General features: G+C 33.2%; 1 protein-coding gene across 1 annotated transcript in view; it reads left to right on the plus strand.

The window, feature by feature from the left end:
* Positions 1 to 21,054, plus strand: part of LOC124371201 (probable phospholipid-transporting ATPase IIB) — a gene marked incomplete at its 5' end in the record, with an annotated part of 63,195 nt that overhangs the window by 13,363 nt on the left and 28,778 nt on the right. Inside the window, 2 exon segments of the mRNA XM_046829531.1 lie at positions 7,382 to 7,639; positions 12,945 to 13,106. Of these exon segments, the coding sequence (XP_046685487.1) occupies positions 7,382 to 7,639; positions 12,945 to 13,106 (420 nt within the window).

A 21,054-nucleotide genomic window follows, 5' to 3' on the forward strand; every position in this document is an offset into this window, starting at 1 on the left:
TACTGTCACTTATTCAAGGGTTGGTTCGTGGCTTAGATAAGTGGGGGGGTATCCTCCCCAATCCCAAATATTTGAATCAAGTTTACTTAGGCCTATTTATTGTAGGTGTTATGTTATTCCTATCAACATGGAACTATTAGAGTTTGATAGGTTGACCATACAGTGAGGTTGTAAACCTATTCAGTGATGTTTGCCAGACCACATTGCCAGAATAACAGTGCACCTCTTTCTTACATTGTTGAACAGTGTCCTCATTATTGTTGAACAAAGACTATCATTATTCTTTGTTTGTGCTTGGTACATGGAAAAGATATAATATTTATGTGCACTTCACAGTTCAACAACCACTTTTGAACTTAAGGAAAGTCTGAATGTCATTGACTCATCTGCATGTGTGGATTCTACTTTGCTTAGTAATTGTCTTGTTAAGGTTCCCATTCAGTTTGTTCACATTCAAATTGAATAAATGAATAAATGATTTATTTCCAATTTTAACAAACATTTACAATTCTTTCATTGTTTTGGAAATATACTGGTCACTTTTTTAAATAGTGTGACCAGTTTTGAACAAAAATACGTTACCTACAAAAACATTTAAACTTATGAGTCTAGCACTTTAAAACAAAATAAAAACACAAAGTCGCCATCTGCGATACCTGTACATGACAAAATAATTGATCAAAATTATTGCTTGTTTCAATCAATCTAACAAAATAAACAGATACAAACCCTGGAAGGAATACCCACAAAGAAAACAACAGTAAAAAAAATAGTGGAAACAACAGTTACTAGTAAGCACGTATTTTAATAAAAAAAACTTTTTACTTAATCTATGGAATCTAAAAAGTTAGAAAAATAAAACAGTTTATAAGTATTTTATTATCATTTGAAAAATTTGACAATACATAAAGTACTTAATACAAGATTAACAAAAACTTAACAACTTAACAAAACTTAACAATCACTTGTAAAACCATATGTTTAAAACAGCCTTTTTGAACCATTTTTAACAACAAAAAGAATTTTTTTTTTTCTTTCTTTTCTTTTCTTGCAACAAAATTATGAAATAATTGATGAAAACAAAATATATATATCCTCACAGGTAAGAAACTTCTAGTACATTGTTGAGGTTAGGTAACCAATATCCTGTTTTGAAAGAAGCCAAATTATTACTTCTTTGCAGAAAATTTTAAAATTTATAATATTTTTTAAGATCAAGGGTAACTTGTTGTACAACTTAGGACCTAAGTACTGGAAAGAGTGGCGAAAAATTGATCTGTTTACTTTAGGCAACCGGTAGTTTTTGTTGAGCGCAAAGCGAGTGTTGTAGTGAACATGGTCAATACCTATGTTACCACTCCTGATATAAAAGAGTCGCAATACTTTAAAAATGAACATGTATTGAATTGGTAGAATATTAAGTTGTCTAAAAAGGGGAAAGGAAGATGTTCGTTTTTGTCTATGTAAAATTATGCGCAGAAAATAATTTTGGGTTGTTCGAAGTTTATCAATTAAGTATTTATAAGTTCCACCCCAGCATATTAGTCCATATTGCAATCGAGAGTTTATTAGGGCGAGATACAGAGATTTTAATAAAAATGTACTGCAGAAGTTTCTCAAAAAGTAAAACTTTCTGATTGATGGTCTTAATTTTTTGTGTAAATTTATTATAATATGTTGGTCGAAACTAAATCTTTCATCGAATGTGATTCCTAGATATTTTATGTTTGCAACCTTTTCAAGTGCCTGGCAGTCACAAATCTGCAGATTACATGTTGCGTTGTGATATTTTATAGGAAAGGGTATTTCAAAACCATAAAAGTCGAAATTAATATATTTAGTTTTATTTGCGTTAACTTGCATTTTGTTTACAAGGCACCATTCCCGTAGTAATAAGAGATCTTTATTTATTAGGTCACCAATGCAATTTTCATCTCTGTGAGAGTAGAATAGTGCTAAATCGTCGGCGAATGCATATATGTTTCCATTGAAGTTTAAATTCAACAAATCATTTATAAAAACAAGAAACAAAACAGCAGAAGTAACTGAACCCTGAGGCACACCAGACTCCACTATCCTTGGTGTGCTAAAAACATTTCCTACTCTTACCTGCTGCTTCCTTTCAATGAGGAAACTTTTGAACCAGCTCAAAGCGGTTCCTCTGATTCCCACCGCCTCTAATTTAACCAAAAGAATGTCGTGGTCAACTAAATCGAACGCTTTTTTTAAATCTATAAAGAGTCCTGTGATTTTGCATTTAGAATTTATACCATCGTAGATTTTTTCAGTGACAGTTATCAAAGCATCTTCAGTTGACTTTCCTTTAATAAACCCAAACTGAGTGGGACTAAAGAAATTTAAATTGTTCAAATACTTTTCAAGACGAATTACCATGATTTTCTCTAGGACTTTAGAAAATACAGAAAGCAGGCTGATAGGTCTTATATTGTCTAATTTAATCGAGTTGTTGGATTTTAGTAAAGGAACAACGTGACTTAATTTCAAAATTTCGGGGAAAATTCCATTTATAAAACTATTGTTAAATAAGTATACCAATACAGCTGCAACTTCGTCGATAATAAATTTCAGTAATTGTACGCTTATTTTGTCAAAACCCGTAGATTTTTTGTTTTTCAAACTTTTGACAACGGATTTGATTTCATCTTCGTTTGTAGGCATTATAAAGAAAGACTGTAGGTAAGTGTGTAAAGGCGGGAGGTTCACAGCGGGGACAGAGGTCGGCCGGCCGGACTGGACTGAGATAAGAAAGTTGCCTATCTCATCAGCGACAATGCCTGGATCCGTCTCTACTGTTCCGTCTGCTAATTCTATCTTATCAACTGTTTTGTTAGATACGCTGTTGGTCAGATGGTTGATTATTTTCCACTGTTGGGCTGTATCTCTATTACAGCTTTCAAACTTTAATGTGTAATATTCATTTTTTGTAACAGTAATTAAATTTTTCAAATTATTACAAAATTTCATGAAGTAATTTTGAAAAGCTCTGTCATAGGGTCTTATTTTTAAAATTTTGTACAATTTTTTACGTTTTTCTACTTTTTCAAGTATACCGAGAGTTATCCATGGACTAATACTTTTAGCTTTTACTAACTTAGTGCAGTTAACTACTTTTTTACTACTTTTTTCAATAACAGCAGTTAAAATATTGTAAAATTTGCAAAAAGAGCTATGCACGTTGTGATCAAGGTACAAATTATCCCAATTTACCAGCTGTAAATTTGTCTTTACTAAATTGAAATTTATGTTGCTCTTGTTTGACTGAACTCCAGTAGAATCCCGGGTCAAATTGTGGTTAGAGGAGTTGTAGGTTAGCCCTAAAAAATTGTGATCGGTTATTGGATTGTCAAAAATAGCACTTTGAAAAAGTGATAAATCTCGATTTCTTACAAAAATGTGATCAATAATTGTTTGAGTTGAAATGGTGGTGCGGGTAGGGGAATTGACTAAGGAGATAAAACCATTGTTGTTCATCAGGCTATGATATGTGTTTACAGTGAAATTATTACTAGCTAAATTGATATTAATGTCTCCAACAATAATAACATTATTTTTCAATGATTCAATTTCTTGCGACAGTTCTTGTAAAAATACATTTTCGGGTATGTTTTGAAGTCTGTACAGACAGAAGAGTTTAAAATAGGACTTCTTAAAACTAATATTTAGAAGTAATGCGTCTGCTGACATCATATTTACTTGTGCTGATAAACAACCCAAGTCCTTGTCTACAAAACATAACACTCCTCCCGCTCTATAGCTATCATTGCAATGAGCAAAAGTATTATAGCCAGGAATGTTATATAAGCAGACTTCCTCAGTGTTGATCCAGATTTCGCTTAGTATTATGAAATTAACTTTGTGATTTAAGCTGCTTAACTCTACTAAGAAACTGTCAAAACTTCTTCTTATACTTCTTATATTGGTATAAATAAAACTGAGGCTGTCTACTCTGTTATTTGGCGTAAAAAAGGAGTTGAAGTCTTCGTTTAGCGATAGATTGGATGTTTCAAAACTCATTTAGGTGTTTAGAAAATAAAAAATAAAATAAAAAGTTTACTGTAAGTTTGTTGGGGAAAAAATAATTGAATAACACTAAAGAAAAAAAAGAAGTTAGCGCCAAATATTTAAGGTTTATCAGATCAAAAAGGCTTTACAAGATATTTGAGCCTGCTTACTTGAGCTTTTCCAAATCTCTGTACGAGTCTACTTTTATGTATCTCTCACCCTGACACTTTCTGACAAAGAACTTTCCGTCCCTGCACCATGCGTACATGAAACCTATTTCTTTACATTTTGTTTTCAACTTTGACAAGAATACCTTATTATCCGGCGACAAGTGTTCGTTGATGTAAATCCTTTGCATCGGTAAAGCAGGGTTGACGTCTCTGGCTGTCATCGCTGTTTTCTTCTGCCTGTAGTTTTCGATGAGTTTGTCCCGGGTTGCTCTCCTCACAAACTTCACTACCAGTGACGGGATGCGGTCTCTCTGGTATGAAGGAACACGGTGCGCTGTTGAGATGTCCTGCTGTTGGATGTCCACACCCACCGCAGCTCCGAGGTCCCTCACCACATCGAAGACGTCCTCGTTTTGGGTGACAGGTAGCCCGCTGACTTCTACGTTATCCTTCCTCGAGTACTGTTCCAGCATCCTGACTTTTCCTTTCAAAACGTCTACTTCACAGGTCAGATGACGGTTTTGAGATCGCAGTTCTTCGTTTTCCCTCTTCATGGCGGCAAGGTCGGTTCTTATTTCCTTCATCAGGCTGTTTGACTCATCCAGTTTGTTAGAGACAAAGCTAACTGAAGTGGAGAGATCGCCCATCTCCTTTTTGAAAATCTTTAATTCTCCGAAGACCTCGGTTTTGAGCTCGTCCAAAACTCGGACCAAGAACTCCTTGGTAAGAACAGTGCCTGATGCGGAACTGGCGCCGCTGGCAGCTGATGACGTGTTACGACAGTCCCTGCACCTCCAGTCACGAGATGAACGAGTTTTTTTTCCAGCTAAGTCGTCTTTAACGCACACAACATGAAAATATTTTTCACACCGTCCGGCACATTTTATTACGGATTCAGCTTCCTCAAGCACGCAAAATTGGTTACAGACATCACAGATGATCGACATTATTTATATTAACACTTTAACAAACATAAAATAAAGAAACACAGATTGAGGGTTTACTTGATGGAACGCGTGACAAAACGACACGACGCGGCGTGCACGGGTAGAGAGTAGATAAGCTACGCAGCTGAGCGACCTTATCAGCTCGGCGGACGAAGCTAGACTGACCAACAGTCAATTAAATGTCTACCAACAAGAAAATATACAGTCAGAATGTGATCTTTGTCAAATGCTGACCTGGTTGTCATAGATTGATTCAGAGTTGCCGTTGAATTCGTCGTGGTTGCCTACTTGCGTAACATCTACTTCTGTGCATGGTACTTCTTTATCTGGTGAGGGATTCGGTCATCTCAGAAAGCTGGTATATGTTCTGTTATTTGTACAACTTGGAAAATGTGCGTAGGGGCTTATTTTCTGAGCTTAAACAAGATCAAACAGAAACCCACAGATGAAATATGTTTTTTGCTAAAATCTCAGATTAGAGTGAAACAGAAACAGAAGGTCCCTTTAGGACTAAGTGCATGGCTTAGACTCATTCCTCAGTAAAAATACCTTGGGGTACCTGCATTCATCCTATAATTCCTTTCCTTTCCTATATGTATCCTATTGTCTCTCTTAACCCTTTGAGTGCCAAGGGCCGATTTAATCGGCCTAGCAACATTTCCGCATAGTGCCAAGGGCCGATGTAATCGGCCCGATGGTATTGACGAAAATTGCCAAGGGCCGACTAGATCGGCCTTTCCAATATTGGCCATCCTGTTGCTAAATATTGACGTATAGTATCGTAAAACGTATCAAATTAAAGCCCAAGAAATGTACGACATAATTCACGTAGTGATAATTTGTATATATAGTATACAATATTTTTATGTAGCTGATATCTAGAAGCCTGTGGCGCGAACCGCCTGTTGTCACGATGCAGCCGTTTTGTTTACGTTCAGTTGTTTTTGCTAGCTGTCTATTGTGGCTGTGTTGACATTTTGATTAATGTTTTAAAAGTTTTCTACTTTTATTACTCAGTTCAATTTCATTATTGAATAAGGTATAGTTTGCCGAAATGAGTAAAAGGAACAGATCGCCCTTAAGTGAAAATAGGTCAGATTCCGTTATATGCTCCCAATGCTTAAACTTTTTTCAATGAACTTAGAACGTTACAACACGATGTAGTTGAGTAACAAAACTAACATTATGCCCCCAACGCTAATTTATCTAAACTAACCTAACCTTAAATAATCATGTGATGCCGCACGGCCTGCCGTAATCGGGATTCTCGAGAAAGATAAGATAACAGTGACAACAATACCGATCGCAATACCTGGAAATGTTTGTTGATTGATTGAATGTAAGTTCTGTTACTCAACTACATCGTTTTATAACGTTCTAAGTTCATTGAAAAGAGTTTAAGCGTTGTGGGCATATAACGGAATCTGACCGTGAAAATACATTAATTTATTCTTAGGATAACAAACAACACTCACTCAGTTATTTCATCTGAAGGATTTAGTATAATAGGCCTAATGAAATAAGCCCAAAGTAATTAATTTATGTCTGTTCATAATAAATAAATAACAGTTGTATAATCTACCTTGATTTAATTTCTTAAAACTAGTAAAATATATTTTACATGAACAAGAGTAAGCGTGCATGTTGGAGCAGGTTTTCAGCATTTTGCAGCAATATATAAAAAAAATTCAAAACTCAGTTATATATAAATGTATTTTTATGAAACTTGGTACATGTATTCCAACTAACATGGGGAACATAAAATTGGCACATAAAACTCATAAAACAAAAATAAATAAATACTTTTTGTATCTTAAACAAAAAAAATGTGTTTTTTTGTTTTTCTATTTTTGCTTACACATATATAAATATATTTTTTTTATTTATGGTCAAAATGTATATATACCAATTTGTAGCCTGTATCTTGCCCTAAATAATAAAGCAAAAAGTGTCCCATTATGTTAATATTTAAGGAAGGTGTTAATTTTTTAGTAAAATACTGCAGTAACATAAAAATAGTGCTTGGCACTGAGGGGAATGGCCTGTCACATATGACTGGCACTGGCTGCATGACCTCCGCCACTTCGCGTGGCACTCAAAGGGTTAAACAAATATTTTGCAAGCAATTAAATAATATCAATGCTATTTAGCTCTGGTTATGGTTTAAATAAAAAATAATAAAACACATTATAACACTTCCAACCAGCTTTATAATAATATTTTTCACACAAAATACTTTAGGTACGTGAGAAAGTAATGCAGACATATGCAACACCGGCTGACTCCAGTTCTCCCACGAAACCGACTGCGCTACCCCTCGCTAAGACCAGACGTAGTGAGCACTCAAGGGTCCAGGAAGCAGTGAAGGCTGTGGCTTTATGTCATAATGTCACACCTGTATGGGAGCCCTGTGATGACACCCAGTCCGAAGCTGACCAGCACTACAATATCGAGCGGCAGACCCATAGCGTCGTCTACCAGGCTTCCAGCCCTGATGAGGTTATAACAGATTATACTGTTTTACAAATAAATTTTAAATAAAAAAATATTAAGAAATGTTTTAATCCAAATTATTGTAGTGTTATCATTCAGCACTCATTGACTGAGTTTTTAACAGTACTGTAGAAATTAAATGTGGAGAAATATACAAAAAATTGTTACTAACTCGGAAAGTAAGAGTAACAGCACTTTTCAGAATTATTTATAACTCCTAATATATGAGATCACAAAATTAAAATAAACGTAATGGTGTCTACTGCCTACAAACTTACAGATGCTCTTGAGCTTTGTTTTCATCTCACTTTGTTACCAGCTCTAATCTAGATTGTGTTTTGCATTAACTGTGAAACTGTTACCAATAATCTAAACAGTTTCTCTTAATTTTAGCTACTTAAATACCTCCATATTTCAGGTTAATAACTGATTAATAACCAATGTTAATAATTGAAAATAAAATATAAAGTAAAGAAGTGTGTCATAAATGACTATCTCAAAATCAAGTTCCTTAAAACTAAAATTTAATGTAAGAACTGTGCGTAAAAAATTTTTATCACTTTATTTGAGGCTAGGTTAGATTGGTGTGTGTGTGAAAGTGCTGTGCCTAAACTATGATTCAAACTCTGACCCGAATCTTATAAGCTGTAAGGCTAACCATCTATGTAGCAGACAACCATTTAAAACTGTAAATTAATTGTGCTAGTTCTGGAAGTTGTAACCTACTTTATTCATTTGTTATGCAAGAATCTCTGAGGAGTCTGTTTACTTTGACTGAACTCTTGTAATATAAATTTGTTTTATAAAGAACTAAATTACAAAGATGCGAATATTGTAGTTGATAAGCATATGTTAAATCAGTGAACAAAAACGTTTAATCCTCCAAGCGCTACTATTGCACTGTGCGATATGTTGGTTTTTGTTAAATTACCGTAAAACGGTTTATTTATTCCGTAATTTTCATAGTACAACGTAGGAGAGATTTCTCTATGCACTGGCTCTATTTTGTAAGGCTTTGTGTAGAATGAAAAATAACAGTCAGTTGATTTTGTCAGCTGTTGCCACGCTGTACTTTGTTGTAGTTTTCAAGTATGGTTGTATGTTCTACTTCTCAAAAACAAACACATAGTCGGTACTGGTGCCCTGGATGTGATTGTGGTGTTCATCCTGGTTGCTACAGTACCTTAGAACACTTCAGGAGACCTGTAGAGGGAGACAGAAGAAAGAGGGTAGCACAGCAATCAGAATCTAACTCTGACTAGGTTTCTTTAGTTAAATGTAAATATGTATATAAACAAAAGGACCATAGTAAGATTTTTTTACTATTCATAACTATTATAACAGACATTTAGCTTTTGTGAGGTTATATGTACATTCTTGTTTTTTCTTGTAATGTGTTTACTTTGAATGTATCCATTGTGCAAATTTTGGTGTGGGGAACATTTTTTTAGTTTTAATATTTTATGTGTGTAGTTTTTGTTCAAAAGGCTTTGCAGTGACATTATTATTGTTAACACAATTAAATTTGAAACACTTTGTATATTTTGAAATATTTATAACCATGTTTTAACCCATTGCGGATCAACGACGTGAGGGTGACGCGGAGCGAGGCGTGGACCAAAAGCACAATGACGTGACCCTCACGCGGATGACGTGGTACGGATGACTCATTTGTTTTGAACGCTTATCGCTGTTATAAGTCTCGGAGATTATTTATAGTCCGTTTTCCTGGACTGGCTTCCTATCTTATCTCTGGTACCTGTCCATAAATACTCCCCTCGTTATCGGTCAATAACGTTTTTATTTGCGACAAATTGTTTGTCTGAGTCGTACAGTCGTGGCGTTCGATTTTCCTTTGCCTCGTGTGCGTGTACGTAAATAAAATGGGTGATAATTTACGATCATCTGAATTAGATAGACTATTATTAGAAAGTGGAAGTGATGAAAGTGATATCGATAGTGTTATTGAGGATGGAGACGATTCTATCACGCGTATAATTGTTTCCGTGACTATCACACCAAAATCCACTACTAAGACAAAGACAGTCTCAATATTTTGTAAATATTAGATTAGTTGTTTCTTGAAGTGACAGTATTATTACAACATTTTTTTATTGTGTAAAACGTTTGATCCGTCCTATATCAAGCAGCTACAACACGCAAAAAACGTAAGTAAAAATGTTATGTACCTGTATTTTTACATTTGTTCTAGTATAATATACTTGTCTAATATGATCTGTATAATGCTTATATAACATAAATAACAACATAAACAAACAAAACATGTATAATTATATACGCTGGCCTAATTAGCGAGCGCGCTAAGCAGGCAGGTAGGCGTGCAAACACTGCGGGTGCTGCGTTGTAATACGGATTAATTCGTACTCTAAGGCCCACGCGCGCGCCGTTTTCACGATCCGCAATGGGTTAAAACGCATTTACAACCTCACCATCTAAAAAAAAAACACATGATTTTTTAATGTATATTTTATCTAAAAAGTGGCTTTTAAGAAACCATGTATTTTGCTTCAAAACAGCCCAGCACTACTTGGAGGGTTAAACATTGAAGAGGCTCTCTGTTCAAATTAAATGTTTTCTGGTAAAAATAACTGTCAGTTTTTTACTGCTATTGCTTTTTAACCCCGTCTACATGGTTTGATGTTCTATGGACGTGCCGACATGTCTGCATTATATAGTTTGTTATATAATGTTTATCATCAGTACGTCATGTGGTTCTCTTGCAGCCAATTATTGAATTATTTCAACTGAAAAAGTATAAGAGAACCTAATAGATAAAAGAAGCAACAAATGTTTGTATTGGTTTTTTTTCTAGTTTTATTTTGCTCAGTATTCACAATATTTAACAAGCTTCTGTCAAATGCCTGCATTTATTTTATTTATAAAAAGGAAGAGGTGGATCACCTGTAAGCCTTATTCATTCTCCACTGCCTGATTCGTTGGCCACTGTCCTGGGCAAGGATCTTATCAAAGAGAATAAGAAGAGTCGATGCAGTGCAAGGTTGAAGGGATTGATAAAGAATGTAACAATCACGGACATGATTTAAACCTGCGCTTTCTCTTACTCAGATCCAAAGTGCGACATCTTACACAACTTGGACATTGGCCTTTTGGCAGCATCTGTAAATGAATCGGCAAAACTTGTTTTGCCGGAACATATTCGTTGGCTTTTTTTTCAAAAAAAGTTTTTTGTAATTAAGTGAGAGTGTAATATGTTTTCCCCAAAGCTGTGACCATATGAAAAATAACAGCTAGGGACAGTGAAATTATCTGTGCATTGACAGTGTTTGTTTTCTAATTGTAATAAATCAATTTAAACATTTATGTAGTAAAAATATTATTATAGACTTATTTTGAGTTTCGTCATGTGCATTATAGTATAAAATCATAATTATATGATCAAAATTAGGTAATGTATATTGAGTCATTACTAAACATTTGTGTTTTTTTTTAATACCATTGTTCCAAAAAAGGCCTGCCATAGGGATTATCATACTCACTAAATAAGGTTAATGATCACAGTTTGTTGTTAAATTAGATCACAAAGTCATGTATTAATTGCTGCCTAATTGTACCAGTAAACACCTTCACTAAAACTAATGTCTTGCTGGTCCTCGTGAGTTAATGTAGTTGCAGTGATTGATATAACACAGTCTCAACAGTTTTATCTAGCTTTATGGTCAATTGAATATTTTCCCTCACCATGTAGATTTATAAAAAATGGTTATGTGAAACAATTAATAATTTTTAAACACTTACAACGTGGAAGCAAATCTACCCTCTGTTCAGTTAGCAAGTATTTATTTTCTATTTTGTGGAAAAATAAATAAAAAAGATAATTTTTTTTAAGCTCTATCAGTTTTATATGTAGACTTTTGGTGTTATTTTTTATAACAATGTGAGCAAGTCATACTTTTATATCTGCATGTTGCTCCTTACATCATAAGACAAAAATTCAATAAAAGAATAGGACTGATTTTTTAATTTATTTTCTACTCGTTATGCTATCAAATTTGCTACCTGACTGTCATACAGGGTTTGTCCGGAAAGTAATAGGACTGATTTTCTTTTGCCGAGACTGTACTTCGGAGCGTGCGCGCAACGACTGGATTCGGTAGAGGGTGTTCCTAGCTAACGAACAAGCGGCTGGTCAGTTGTCTCCGAGCACCTGAAGAGTCAGAACAGGCATTTTCAAGTGACGTGTTTTTGTGAGTGAGTGGTGCAAGCTGAAAATGCAGCGTTCGTTAGAGAAGAGGTACACGATTAGATTCAGTGTGAAACTCGGTAAATCTGCGGCAGAGACATTTGATATAATCAAGCAGGCTTACCCAGATGTTGCTTTAGCAAGAAGTGGTATGTTTCGGTGGCACCAGGCCTTTTTGGAGGGCCGGGAAGAGGTCGCTGATGAAGACCTTGCTGGAAGACCTTCGACTTCGACAAACACCGACAATGTGACTCGTGTGCACAAAGTTTTGAACTCAGACTGTCGACTAAGTATTCATTTAATTGCCCAGATGTTACATTTATCGAAATCTGTCGTTCATGAAATTGTGACGGAGCATTTGAACATGCGCAAAGTGTGTGCGAAGATGGTCCCAAAAGTGCTCACTGGCGACCAGAAATTGCGGCTCACACCGTCTTTCTTGTGAATAGCTACCTGACCAAGGCCGGCATCCCAACTCTTCCACAGCCGCCCTACAGCCCAGATGTGGCCCCCCCCCAGACTTTTTTTGTTTTCTCGCCTAAAAAGGCAAGCATTTTGAGACGACAGAGGAGATATAAGCAGCTTGTACCGCGGCTCTCAAGGCTATTCCGGAGAATGGCTTCTGTGACGCCTTCAATGCTTGGAAATCGCGCTGGCAGCGCTGCATCGACGCAGAAGGAGCCTATCTTGAAAGTTTTTAAAGAATTGTAACGATTTGCTCAATACATTTTTTTTTAATTGACTCAGTCCTATTACTTTCCGGACAAACCCTGTAAATCAATACATTTACGCATTCCTACACATTTACAGAATGTTTATGAATTATAATGTGCACAATAAACTAAAATATAAAAATACGGACATTTTCATATGGCGGGTTCAGCGCACTTCCACAGACATATTAATTTGCCCCACTTTGGGGGTTAATATTATGTCCTTGGTCTAATTTGAATCCTAAGTCTAGCTGAAAAATTTTCAATTTGTGTGTTTGTAACATCTTTACAAGTACTTTACAGTAGTGTTTTGTAAACTTTAAGGAGTTGTTGTCATTTCTATGTATCAGAACAGTAATTTAATTTCTTATTTCAGGTAGCACTTGTAAAATGGACTGAAGAAGTGGGGCTTGCTTTGGAAAAGAGAGATTTAGTTTCAATACAACTCCGAACACCAAACAACAAGATTTTGGACTTTTCAATCCTGCAAGTCTTCCCTTTCACATCTGAGACCAAACGAATGGGGATTATAGTTAAGGTAAGACGTCTGTATCTGCCAACACTAGCAGTTGCAAAATGTTTTAAAAATTATTTTTTAAGACAACTCAAATATTGTTGTAAGCCAAATTTGATGAGATGTCAATTTTGATGAGGACCGCTCGTTGCTGCGCCTTATTGATGTAGGTCAAATTTGATGCGAGTGTAAATTTGATGAGAGTCCCAGGTTATAACACCAATTTGCTATGTGTCACTCCCACGTTTGGTTACGATAATTTGCTGAAAGTCAGTTCTTTAGAATTATTCACTCACCATGTAGTTGTACGCGCCTTGTCACAGTGGCACGTTGTTATACATGTTGTTCATCATAGTATCGGTCGCCATCTTGCCCAATGCTAGCTGTATTTCCTCGTATTACTCAAAAAATTATTAGATTTGAATGGTCTCTGGTGTTATCACCAGAGACAAGTCTGTGTGTATGTCAGGGTTCCAAAATATATTAAGTAATAATTACAAAATTTAACATCACTCCACACTTTTTGTAAAAGGGATATTTAAAGAAAGTCAAAGCAAGTGACCACGAGATTAGTTTATTAAATGTTCACACTCTCAAAAAATATTATAAACTCACTCACCTTGCAGTGCTTTGATAATTTTAAAAGTCTAAACAATATCCTATCCTTGGTTGATTAAATTTCAATTTACTATACAACAGATCATTACTTTCCCACGAGAACTAACACAACCTCCTTGCTTCGAGTCTGATGGTAGAAGAAGAACGAATCTCCGTATAATACGACGGATACTGATTCAAAACAACACTCATCTCTTCTCTCGTTCAAATCAGCGTCTTAAACGAATAAATTTAATTTAATTCTTTCTTATAATTGTCGAAAATTTATCACGTTTACGATAATTAATCAATTTAAGTATTTCTATTTTCTTTTTATTAATTTTTCATAAGCTTTTTATTTAAATTTTTAGCAACATGTGCTTTATGACGTCATAAATTTACAAGTCATTCATACCACAATTGGCTCTTCTGCGTAATTCTATTTAATGTTTTTGTAAAACACGAATTTTGGTTATGTTTACTTCATTTTAATTAATCAAATCTTTTCCCGTATAAAGTTCAATAAATGTCTTCGTTATTAAATAAATCTCAATTCCGACAACATGTGATTCTCTGATGTCACAGTCTGCCGATTCATTGACGTCACAGTCTGCCAATTCCCCGTGAATATTCAAATGTCGTAATTTGACCTGTTACACAACCCCCAAATATAAATTGATCATATATTTGTTATCAATTTATATTTCTCTCAATTAAATCTTTTAAATTTTTGTCCAATTACGCTATTATTTAAATTTTTTGATAATTTTGTTTAAAAGTATTCATTTAAAAGAAAGTAAAATATCAAAGCAAAGCTTACAATCATATTACACAAATTACAATGTATTAAATGTTCACACAAATTATAATTAATATTAAATGATTACACAAATTATAGTGTACATATAAATCAATACAATTAATACAAATATCAAATGAATATATATTATATATATATATATATATATATATATATATATATATATATAAGAATAGTACTAAAGTTTTAAATATTTTAAATTGAATACTTGTAACCTCTATATGTTTTGAATATAATGTTTAAACGTGTCCATTTCACATAACACAATGTTTAATACAAGTTAACTGTATCAGATTATACACTCACAAGTTATAAATAATACACAAATACTTTGTAATAAAAATCCTAAATATATTCTTACTGATAAACAATATTGTAATATCCTTATATTGTCATCTCCTACTGGAAACATATTACATATACTATCTACTATATTACATTATCCTTGTCACATCTTATTCTAAATATTTATACAACCCTATACTAATCTGATAATTGTCAGTTTTTTGGGTTCAAATGAATTTTATACTTTTTATTGTTTTATCTGACCGTTAAGGTCAGATATTTTTTATGTCAGCCCGTTTTTTGAAAAGGTTTATTTGTCATTATTATGACGGGGCATAGGCTGACTACATGGGAGCCTACAATATTTTGAAAGAAAAACTGGCTTATTCCCCTCAAGGTTAAAATTTTGACAGGTAAAAAAAAAATATTTATATAATTAGAGGGGTTATTCTTTTATTGGCACATTTCATTAAAGAGAAGGTCACAAGTTTTTATTTCATAAACATGTATTGTTTTTTTATGTGCTTCTCTGTACATTCATCCATCCACACAAGCCAGTTTATAGACCATGTTTTAAACATTTCTTAAATAAAATGGTCTCATTCAGCAATCAGTATGGTCATTCACACTTAAAGAGTTTTCTTACTCTTATTCTATGAATCTCTTTAGTTCCCTTACATTACGGATCCCAAAGGAATTCATTATTGTCTAATCTGGTTAATGCATATGCATTTTCTCTTTTAATGCCTGCGATTACATATGGTCCTTCATAAAGTAAGAAATATTTTTTAATCTTCTTATCTAATGCATTTGATAAAATATGGTTTTTTACTAATACTTTGTCACCTATTCTTATACTTAATTGGATTTAATTTCTCATCGTGTCTTTTATTTCCTTATTTCTGCCTTACTTATTAAGTTTTCCCTTACCATTCTAATTTTATTCAAATGATTAAATTTACATTCAATTGGAAACTTAATTATTTTACTTAGAAAATTATCAGATCTTTCTTCCAAACATTACTTCATATGGTATTGCTTCAATGGTGTCCTGTACTGAATTGTTTAACACATGTTCAGCAAAATAACAGAATGTCAGGCCATTGAGTATGTCTTTTATGACAATATATCCTACAAATTTTATTTACTTCTTTATTTGTCCTTTCCACTATTGAACTTTGTGGGTGATAAGGTGTACTGTGATAAACTTTAATATCTAAGTTATTAAGAGTTGTGTTCCACAAATTTGAATTAAAACATGGACCATTTGTCGCTGACTATTGCTTTCATTTTTCCTATTTGAGGTATAAACTCTTTAGTTACTTTACTTAATACACTTCTACTGTTTGGTTTCTTTATGGCATATAATTTCACAAATTTTGAAAAAAAACATCTACCATTGTTAATATGTATTGTACATTTCCTCTTCCCTTTGGTAATGGACCTATCAAATCTATTGACACCAAGTCTAGTACATTTCTGAGATATTATATTCATTTGTCTACCTTCTTGTCTTACATTCCCTTGTTTACTCTTTTGGCACAATATACACTTTTTTTAACTGTTCTTTTACACTTCTTTCCATATACTTAAAAATACAATACTCTTTAAGTATATTAAATATTTTATGACCTCCTAAATGTCCATATTTTAAATGTGTAAAATTAACTATACGAAAAACCACAAGAGAGTGCAGTTGAGGGAGGAGCCTATTTTGCCCGTAACCTTGGAGCGGCCAACGAGAGCTGAGCGACGTTGCCAAACTTGTTCCCCGCTGTAACCACAAGCCGCGCGATGTCCAGCATTCTTAAATAGTAGGCCTAAAAATTATTTAGTGGAAAATTTGATTTTTTCATAATTTAAAAATATAATTGTTCGATAATTTTAAAATTGATTATCTTGTTATATTGTTTTTTAATTATTTTTAATCAAGGAACACGTTCATGCAGTGTCCAATATAAGCAACATGTATATTAATTTTGTGTGTGTTTAGTATTCGTTTAAAATCACTGAAAAGTTGTATGGAAATAAGCAAGTACTTTACTCTGACTAAACTGACGGGACGATTTGTTTGTTTTAATCGATAGTTCGTTTGTAATAAGCCCATTAATAAACTATACCAAGTAATTTAAATATAATATAGCAAACTGTCAACGCATTTTAAATATTGTTTTTCAATTATACTGATAAGTTTTAAATGTTCAGTGTCAGTGTTAGTTGTGACAGCGCAGCGGTTTATCAGCCACAATGCGCTAGCCGTGCCGGCAACGTCGGCAATGCAGTTGTGTGGCAAACGTCGCGCAGGCCAGTCCATTCTATTGGTCGCCGCCAACTGCACTCTCTGGTGGTTCCTTGTATAAATCCTTTTTAATTACCTTCTGGAATACTTACTTTCCATACAATCACTATTTTCATCCTTTCTCTTAAAAAATTATCCCTCTATACTCCATAAATATTTTATTTATTTTTCCATAATGAACTCCTTCGCTGTCATTTAAGATATTTTTTATATTCTCAAATACTCATCCTGTTCTTGTTTTTTATCTAGATTCTTTAATATTTCCTTTATCTCACTATCTTTAAACAAACCTAAATCAATTTTGTTGTACAAAACCTTGATACTGTATTTTTCTACTGAATTTTGACTATCCTTCTGTGTAATCCTTGACAGTATGTCTGCTGGAATGTTCTCTTTCCCTTTAACAAATTCTATTTCAAGATTAAACTCTTGTATGCTAAAGCCCATCTCAACAATCTACCATTTGTTAATTTACAACTTTTTAAGAATGTCAATGCTTTATGATCTGTTCTCACTATCACTCTGGGATGTCCTATTAAATATGATCTAAATTTTTTACAAGTTAATACTACAGCTAACAGTTCCTTTTCTGTGATCGTGTAAAATTTTTTGCGCTTGTGTTAAAGCCTTGCTATAAAATGATATCACCTGTTCCTCATTGATTTCATACTAACTGGTATAATATTCCACTAATGTTAAGGTTCACTTGCATCTGGTATTTAAATAAAATGGTTTGTTAAAATCTGGATGTTTTAAAATGACTGCATTTAAAAATTCCGTTTTAATTTGTCCAAATGCCTTTTCTTCTTTTTCTGTCCCACTTCCATATCTATTTTTGATTACTCAATAAATGATTTAACTGTCCTATTAAATTGCCATAATGTCTTTGAAACTTTGCATAATACAAACATAATCCATTAAACATTTGTAGTTCTTTTATGTTTGTAGGTCGCTTAAAATTCACTATCTGTTCAATTTTATTTTTATCCATTTTAATTCCTTCAGCTGAAATAATGTATCCTAAATAATTTATCTCTTTTCTTAAAAATTGTGATTTTTTAATTTGGACTATTAATTCTCCTTCTTTTAATCTACTTAAGACCTGTTCTACATGTTTTAAATGTTCTTCATATGTGTTTGAAGTGATTAATATATCATCCACATTATGTAGTTACAAATTCTGTCAAGTCATGACCTAATACTTTGTTTAACCCTTTAATGAACAACGCAGTACTAACATTCAAACCATATGGTAGTCTTTTATATTGTAAAATTCCTCCCTTCGAAGACAAACATACATATTTTCTGGACTCTTTACTTAATTGTGTTTGTAGAAATCCCTGTGATTATCTAATGATGTCATATATTTGACTCTATAAACTTTTTCAATACATCATCTATGTTTATTGGTGATTCCCTATTGGTATTATGTGTTGATTCAAATTCCACTATCTAGACATATTCTCAATGACAGATCCTTTTTAACTACACACACCAATGGGTTAGAATATGGACTATCAGACTCCTCTATGTCTCCTTTTAACATATTTTCTATTTCCTTTCTTACACCTTCCCTCTTTGAATAAGGTATTGGATAGGATCTCCCTAAAAATGGCTTTTCATTTGTTATATTTAATTTGGCCTCATAATCTTTATACAACCTGGTTCATCTGAAAAAATATCTTTATTTTTCATCAGTATACTTTTTGGGAATTTATTTAAATCTTCATTTTCCTTTACTTCACAATGTTCTAATATTTCTAAAAACCTGTTTATCCTTCTCATCATTAACTTTGTCCTTCATATTTTCTGTATGTGTTTTAAATAGAAATTCTATGTTGTTCCAAGAATTTTTTCAGACTCATCTTCACTTACTAATGTATTTATGTAATTGCACCTAATTTTAACTGTATACCATTGACTATATCCTCTGATTCACTGTTTGATTCAGTAAATTCAACATTAATACTTCTTTATCTCCTCCAACTTTATCTTACCATGTTCAAAGTCAATTTTTGCATTGTGTTTTCTTAAGAAGTCACATCCTAGTATTATTCCCAAGTTCACTGCTTAACTACTAGAAAATTTATTTGAAATAATTTATTTTCTATTCTCCACCTCTATATGACCTGTTTATCAATCATTTTTACTTCTAATACCTGTTACTCCTATTATACTTACAAATTTGTTACCGGCAGCTCTAAAATTTCAAGTACACTTCTTTCTTTTATCTAATTATAATACTTTTCTGACATTATTGTCGCCTGGCTTCCTTAATCTATTATCATGTGATACTCCTCTTTATTTATTTTTCCAAGTATCTCAGGTAGTGCTTCTGCTACTGGTTTTATGGGAATTTAATTATAATTTTCTTCATTGGTCAATTCATCAAAGATGTCATTTTCTGGTATAAAAGCTGTATTCACCCCTAGTCTTAGTCCGGATTTTTTCTTATCTGATCTTATCAGATTTCTAAGCTCATTTGCTAGAATTGTTAGACCCTCTTTATTCAGATGTATTAAATCTTCACACCATTTTCCTTTATAGAATATTTCCTTTTTCATATAATTTCACATTACAGTCTGTACTATTCATAGTTATCATAATACTTCTCTGCCACTTCTAAAACTGTAACTTTTTCATTATTTTCTATTACTTTTTATATGTTCATTTATTCTTTCAAGTTTATTTAAATGATATATGTCATTCTCACCTAAACTTTGGTATGGGTGGAATGGTTACAAGATTGAGTGTTTATCAGCTTTCTCCAGTAAAACCTCTACTAGTTTATCATAATCATTACAAATATTTTTTACTTCTTTACCTTAATAAATCATTTGTACCTATCATTACTATTAGCTGTTTTTCTAAATTATTTGTATGTTGCTCTAGCTCTCTGGTCAACTGTTCAATTGTCTGACCTCCTATGCATAAGTTTAATTCTCTTTTCCTCCTTTCTCTCTATATTCACCTCTTAAATTCATTATTTTCTCCCCAAATCTCCTAAGTTGAGAATCTCCTATCATTTGGTATCCCTCAAATTAGGTTCCTTTTTCTCAATCGTTTCCTTCATTCTAGCCTGTCCTACCCATTTGTTTCCATCTGTTTTCCTCTAGTCATCTATTACCTCTCATACTTCCTCTTCCCCTTGTATATTCATATTGATCTCTCTGATGCCTCGTTTCGTTGTTTTCATACCTTTCTTTCTCCTTTCCATAATCATTTGTATCTCTACCCCTATTATTGCTTTGTCTTCTCCTATCATTCTCAAACTCTAGTCTCTCCCTATTATATGTGTTCCTATTGTAGTATGAGCCTACTCTAGTCAAATTATTTCCTCTAATATTCCCTCTAACTTGTGTCCTCTATATGGTGTATCTCTATGTCCTAAATTCTTGTATTTGATTTACATTTTTTTTTGAGTGTTGTCTCATTTCTCTATCAAATGATCTGTCATAACTTCTATATGTGTCACTATTTCAGTATATTTAAGTTGATTCAACAGGTTTTCTAGATCTTCTGATCTTTCAATATTTTGGGCTGCAGCAATTGCACTACTTATGGTTCTAGGAACATGTTTGCTTATATATGCTAGGAATGTTCCCATGTCAATTCTGTTTCCAAATACTGGCTTTTATTATAAAATTCCAATACATAGGTTACTAGATTATCAAATCCAACCCTGTATGTACCGTTACCCATTAGTTCTTTTTCAAATTTTTTCTGTTCTCCTATGGACCAATATTTCCCTTTAAAACTCCTATAAAATTGTTCAAAGTTTTTCCAAATTATTTATATGCTGTCGCCCCACTTTCCTGCTTCATTTTTCATATATTTTAAGATTATCAATACCTGGAAGTCCCATCCTTCTCCATTTTTCTCTATATATTTTTTACAAGCTTCCAAAAATTCCATAGGATGTACATTATTTTTTATTGGATCAAATTCCAATAAGAATATTTCTGTGTTTG

The sequence above is a fragment of the Homalodisca vitripennis genome, unplaced genomic scaffold (genome assembly GCF_021130785.1).
Source record: "Homalodisca vitripennis isolate AUS2020 unplaced genomic scaffold, UT_GWSS_2.1 ScUCBcl_1061;HRSCAF=4203, whole genome shotgun sequence".
Lineage (NCBI taxonomy): Eukaryota > Metazoa > Arthropoda > Insecta > Hemiptera > Cicadellidae > Homalodisca > Homalodisca vitripennis.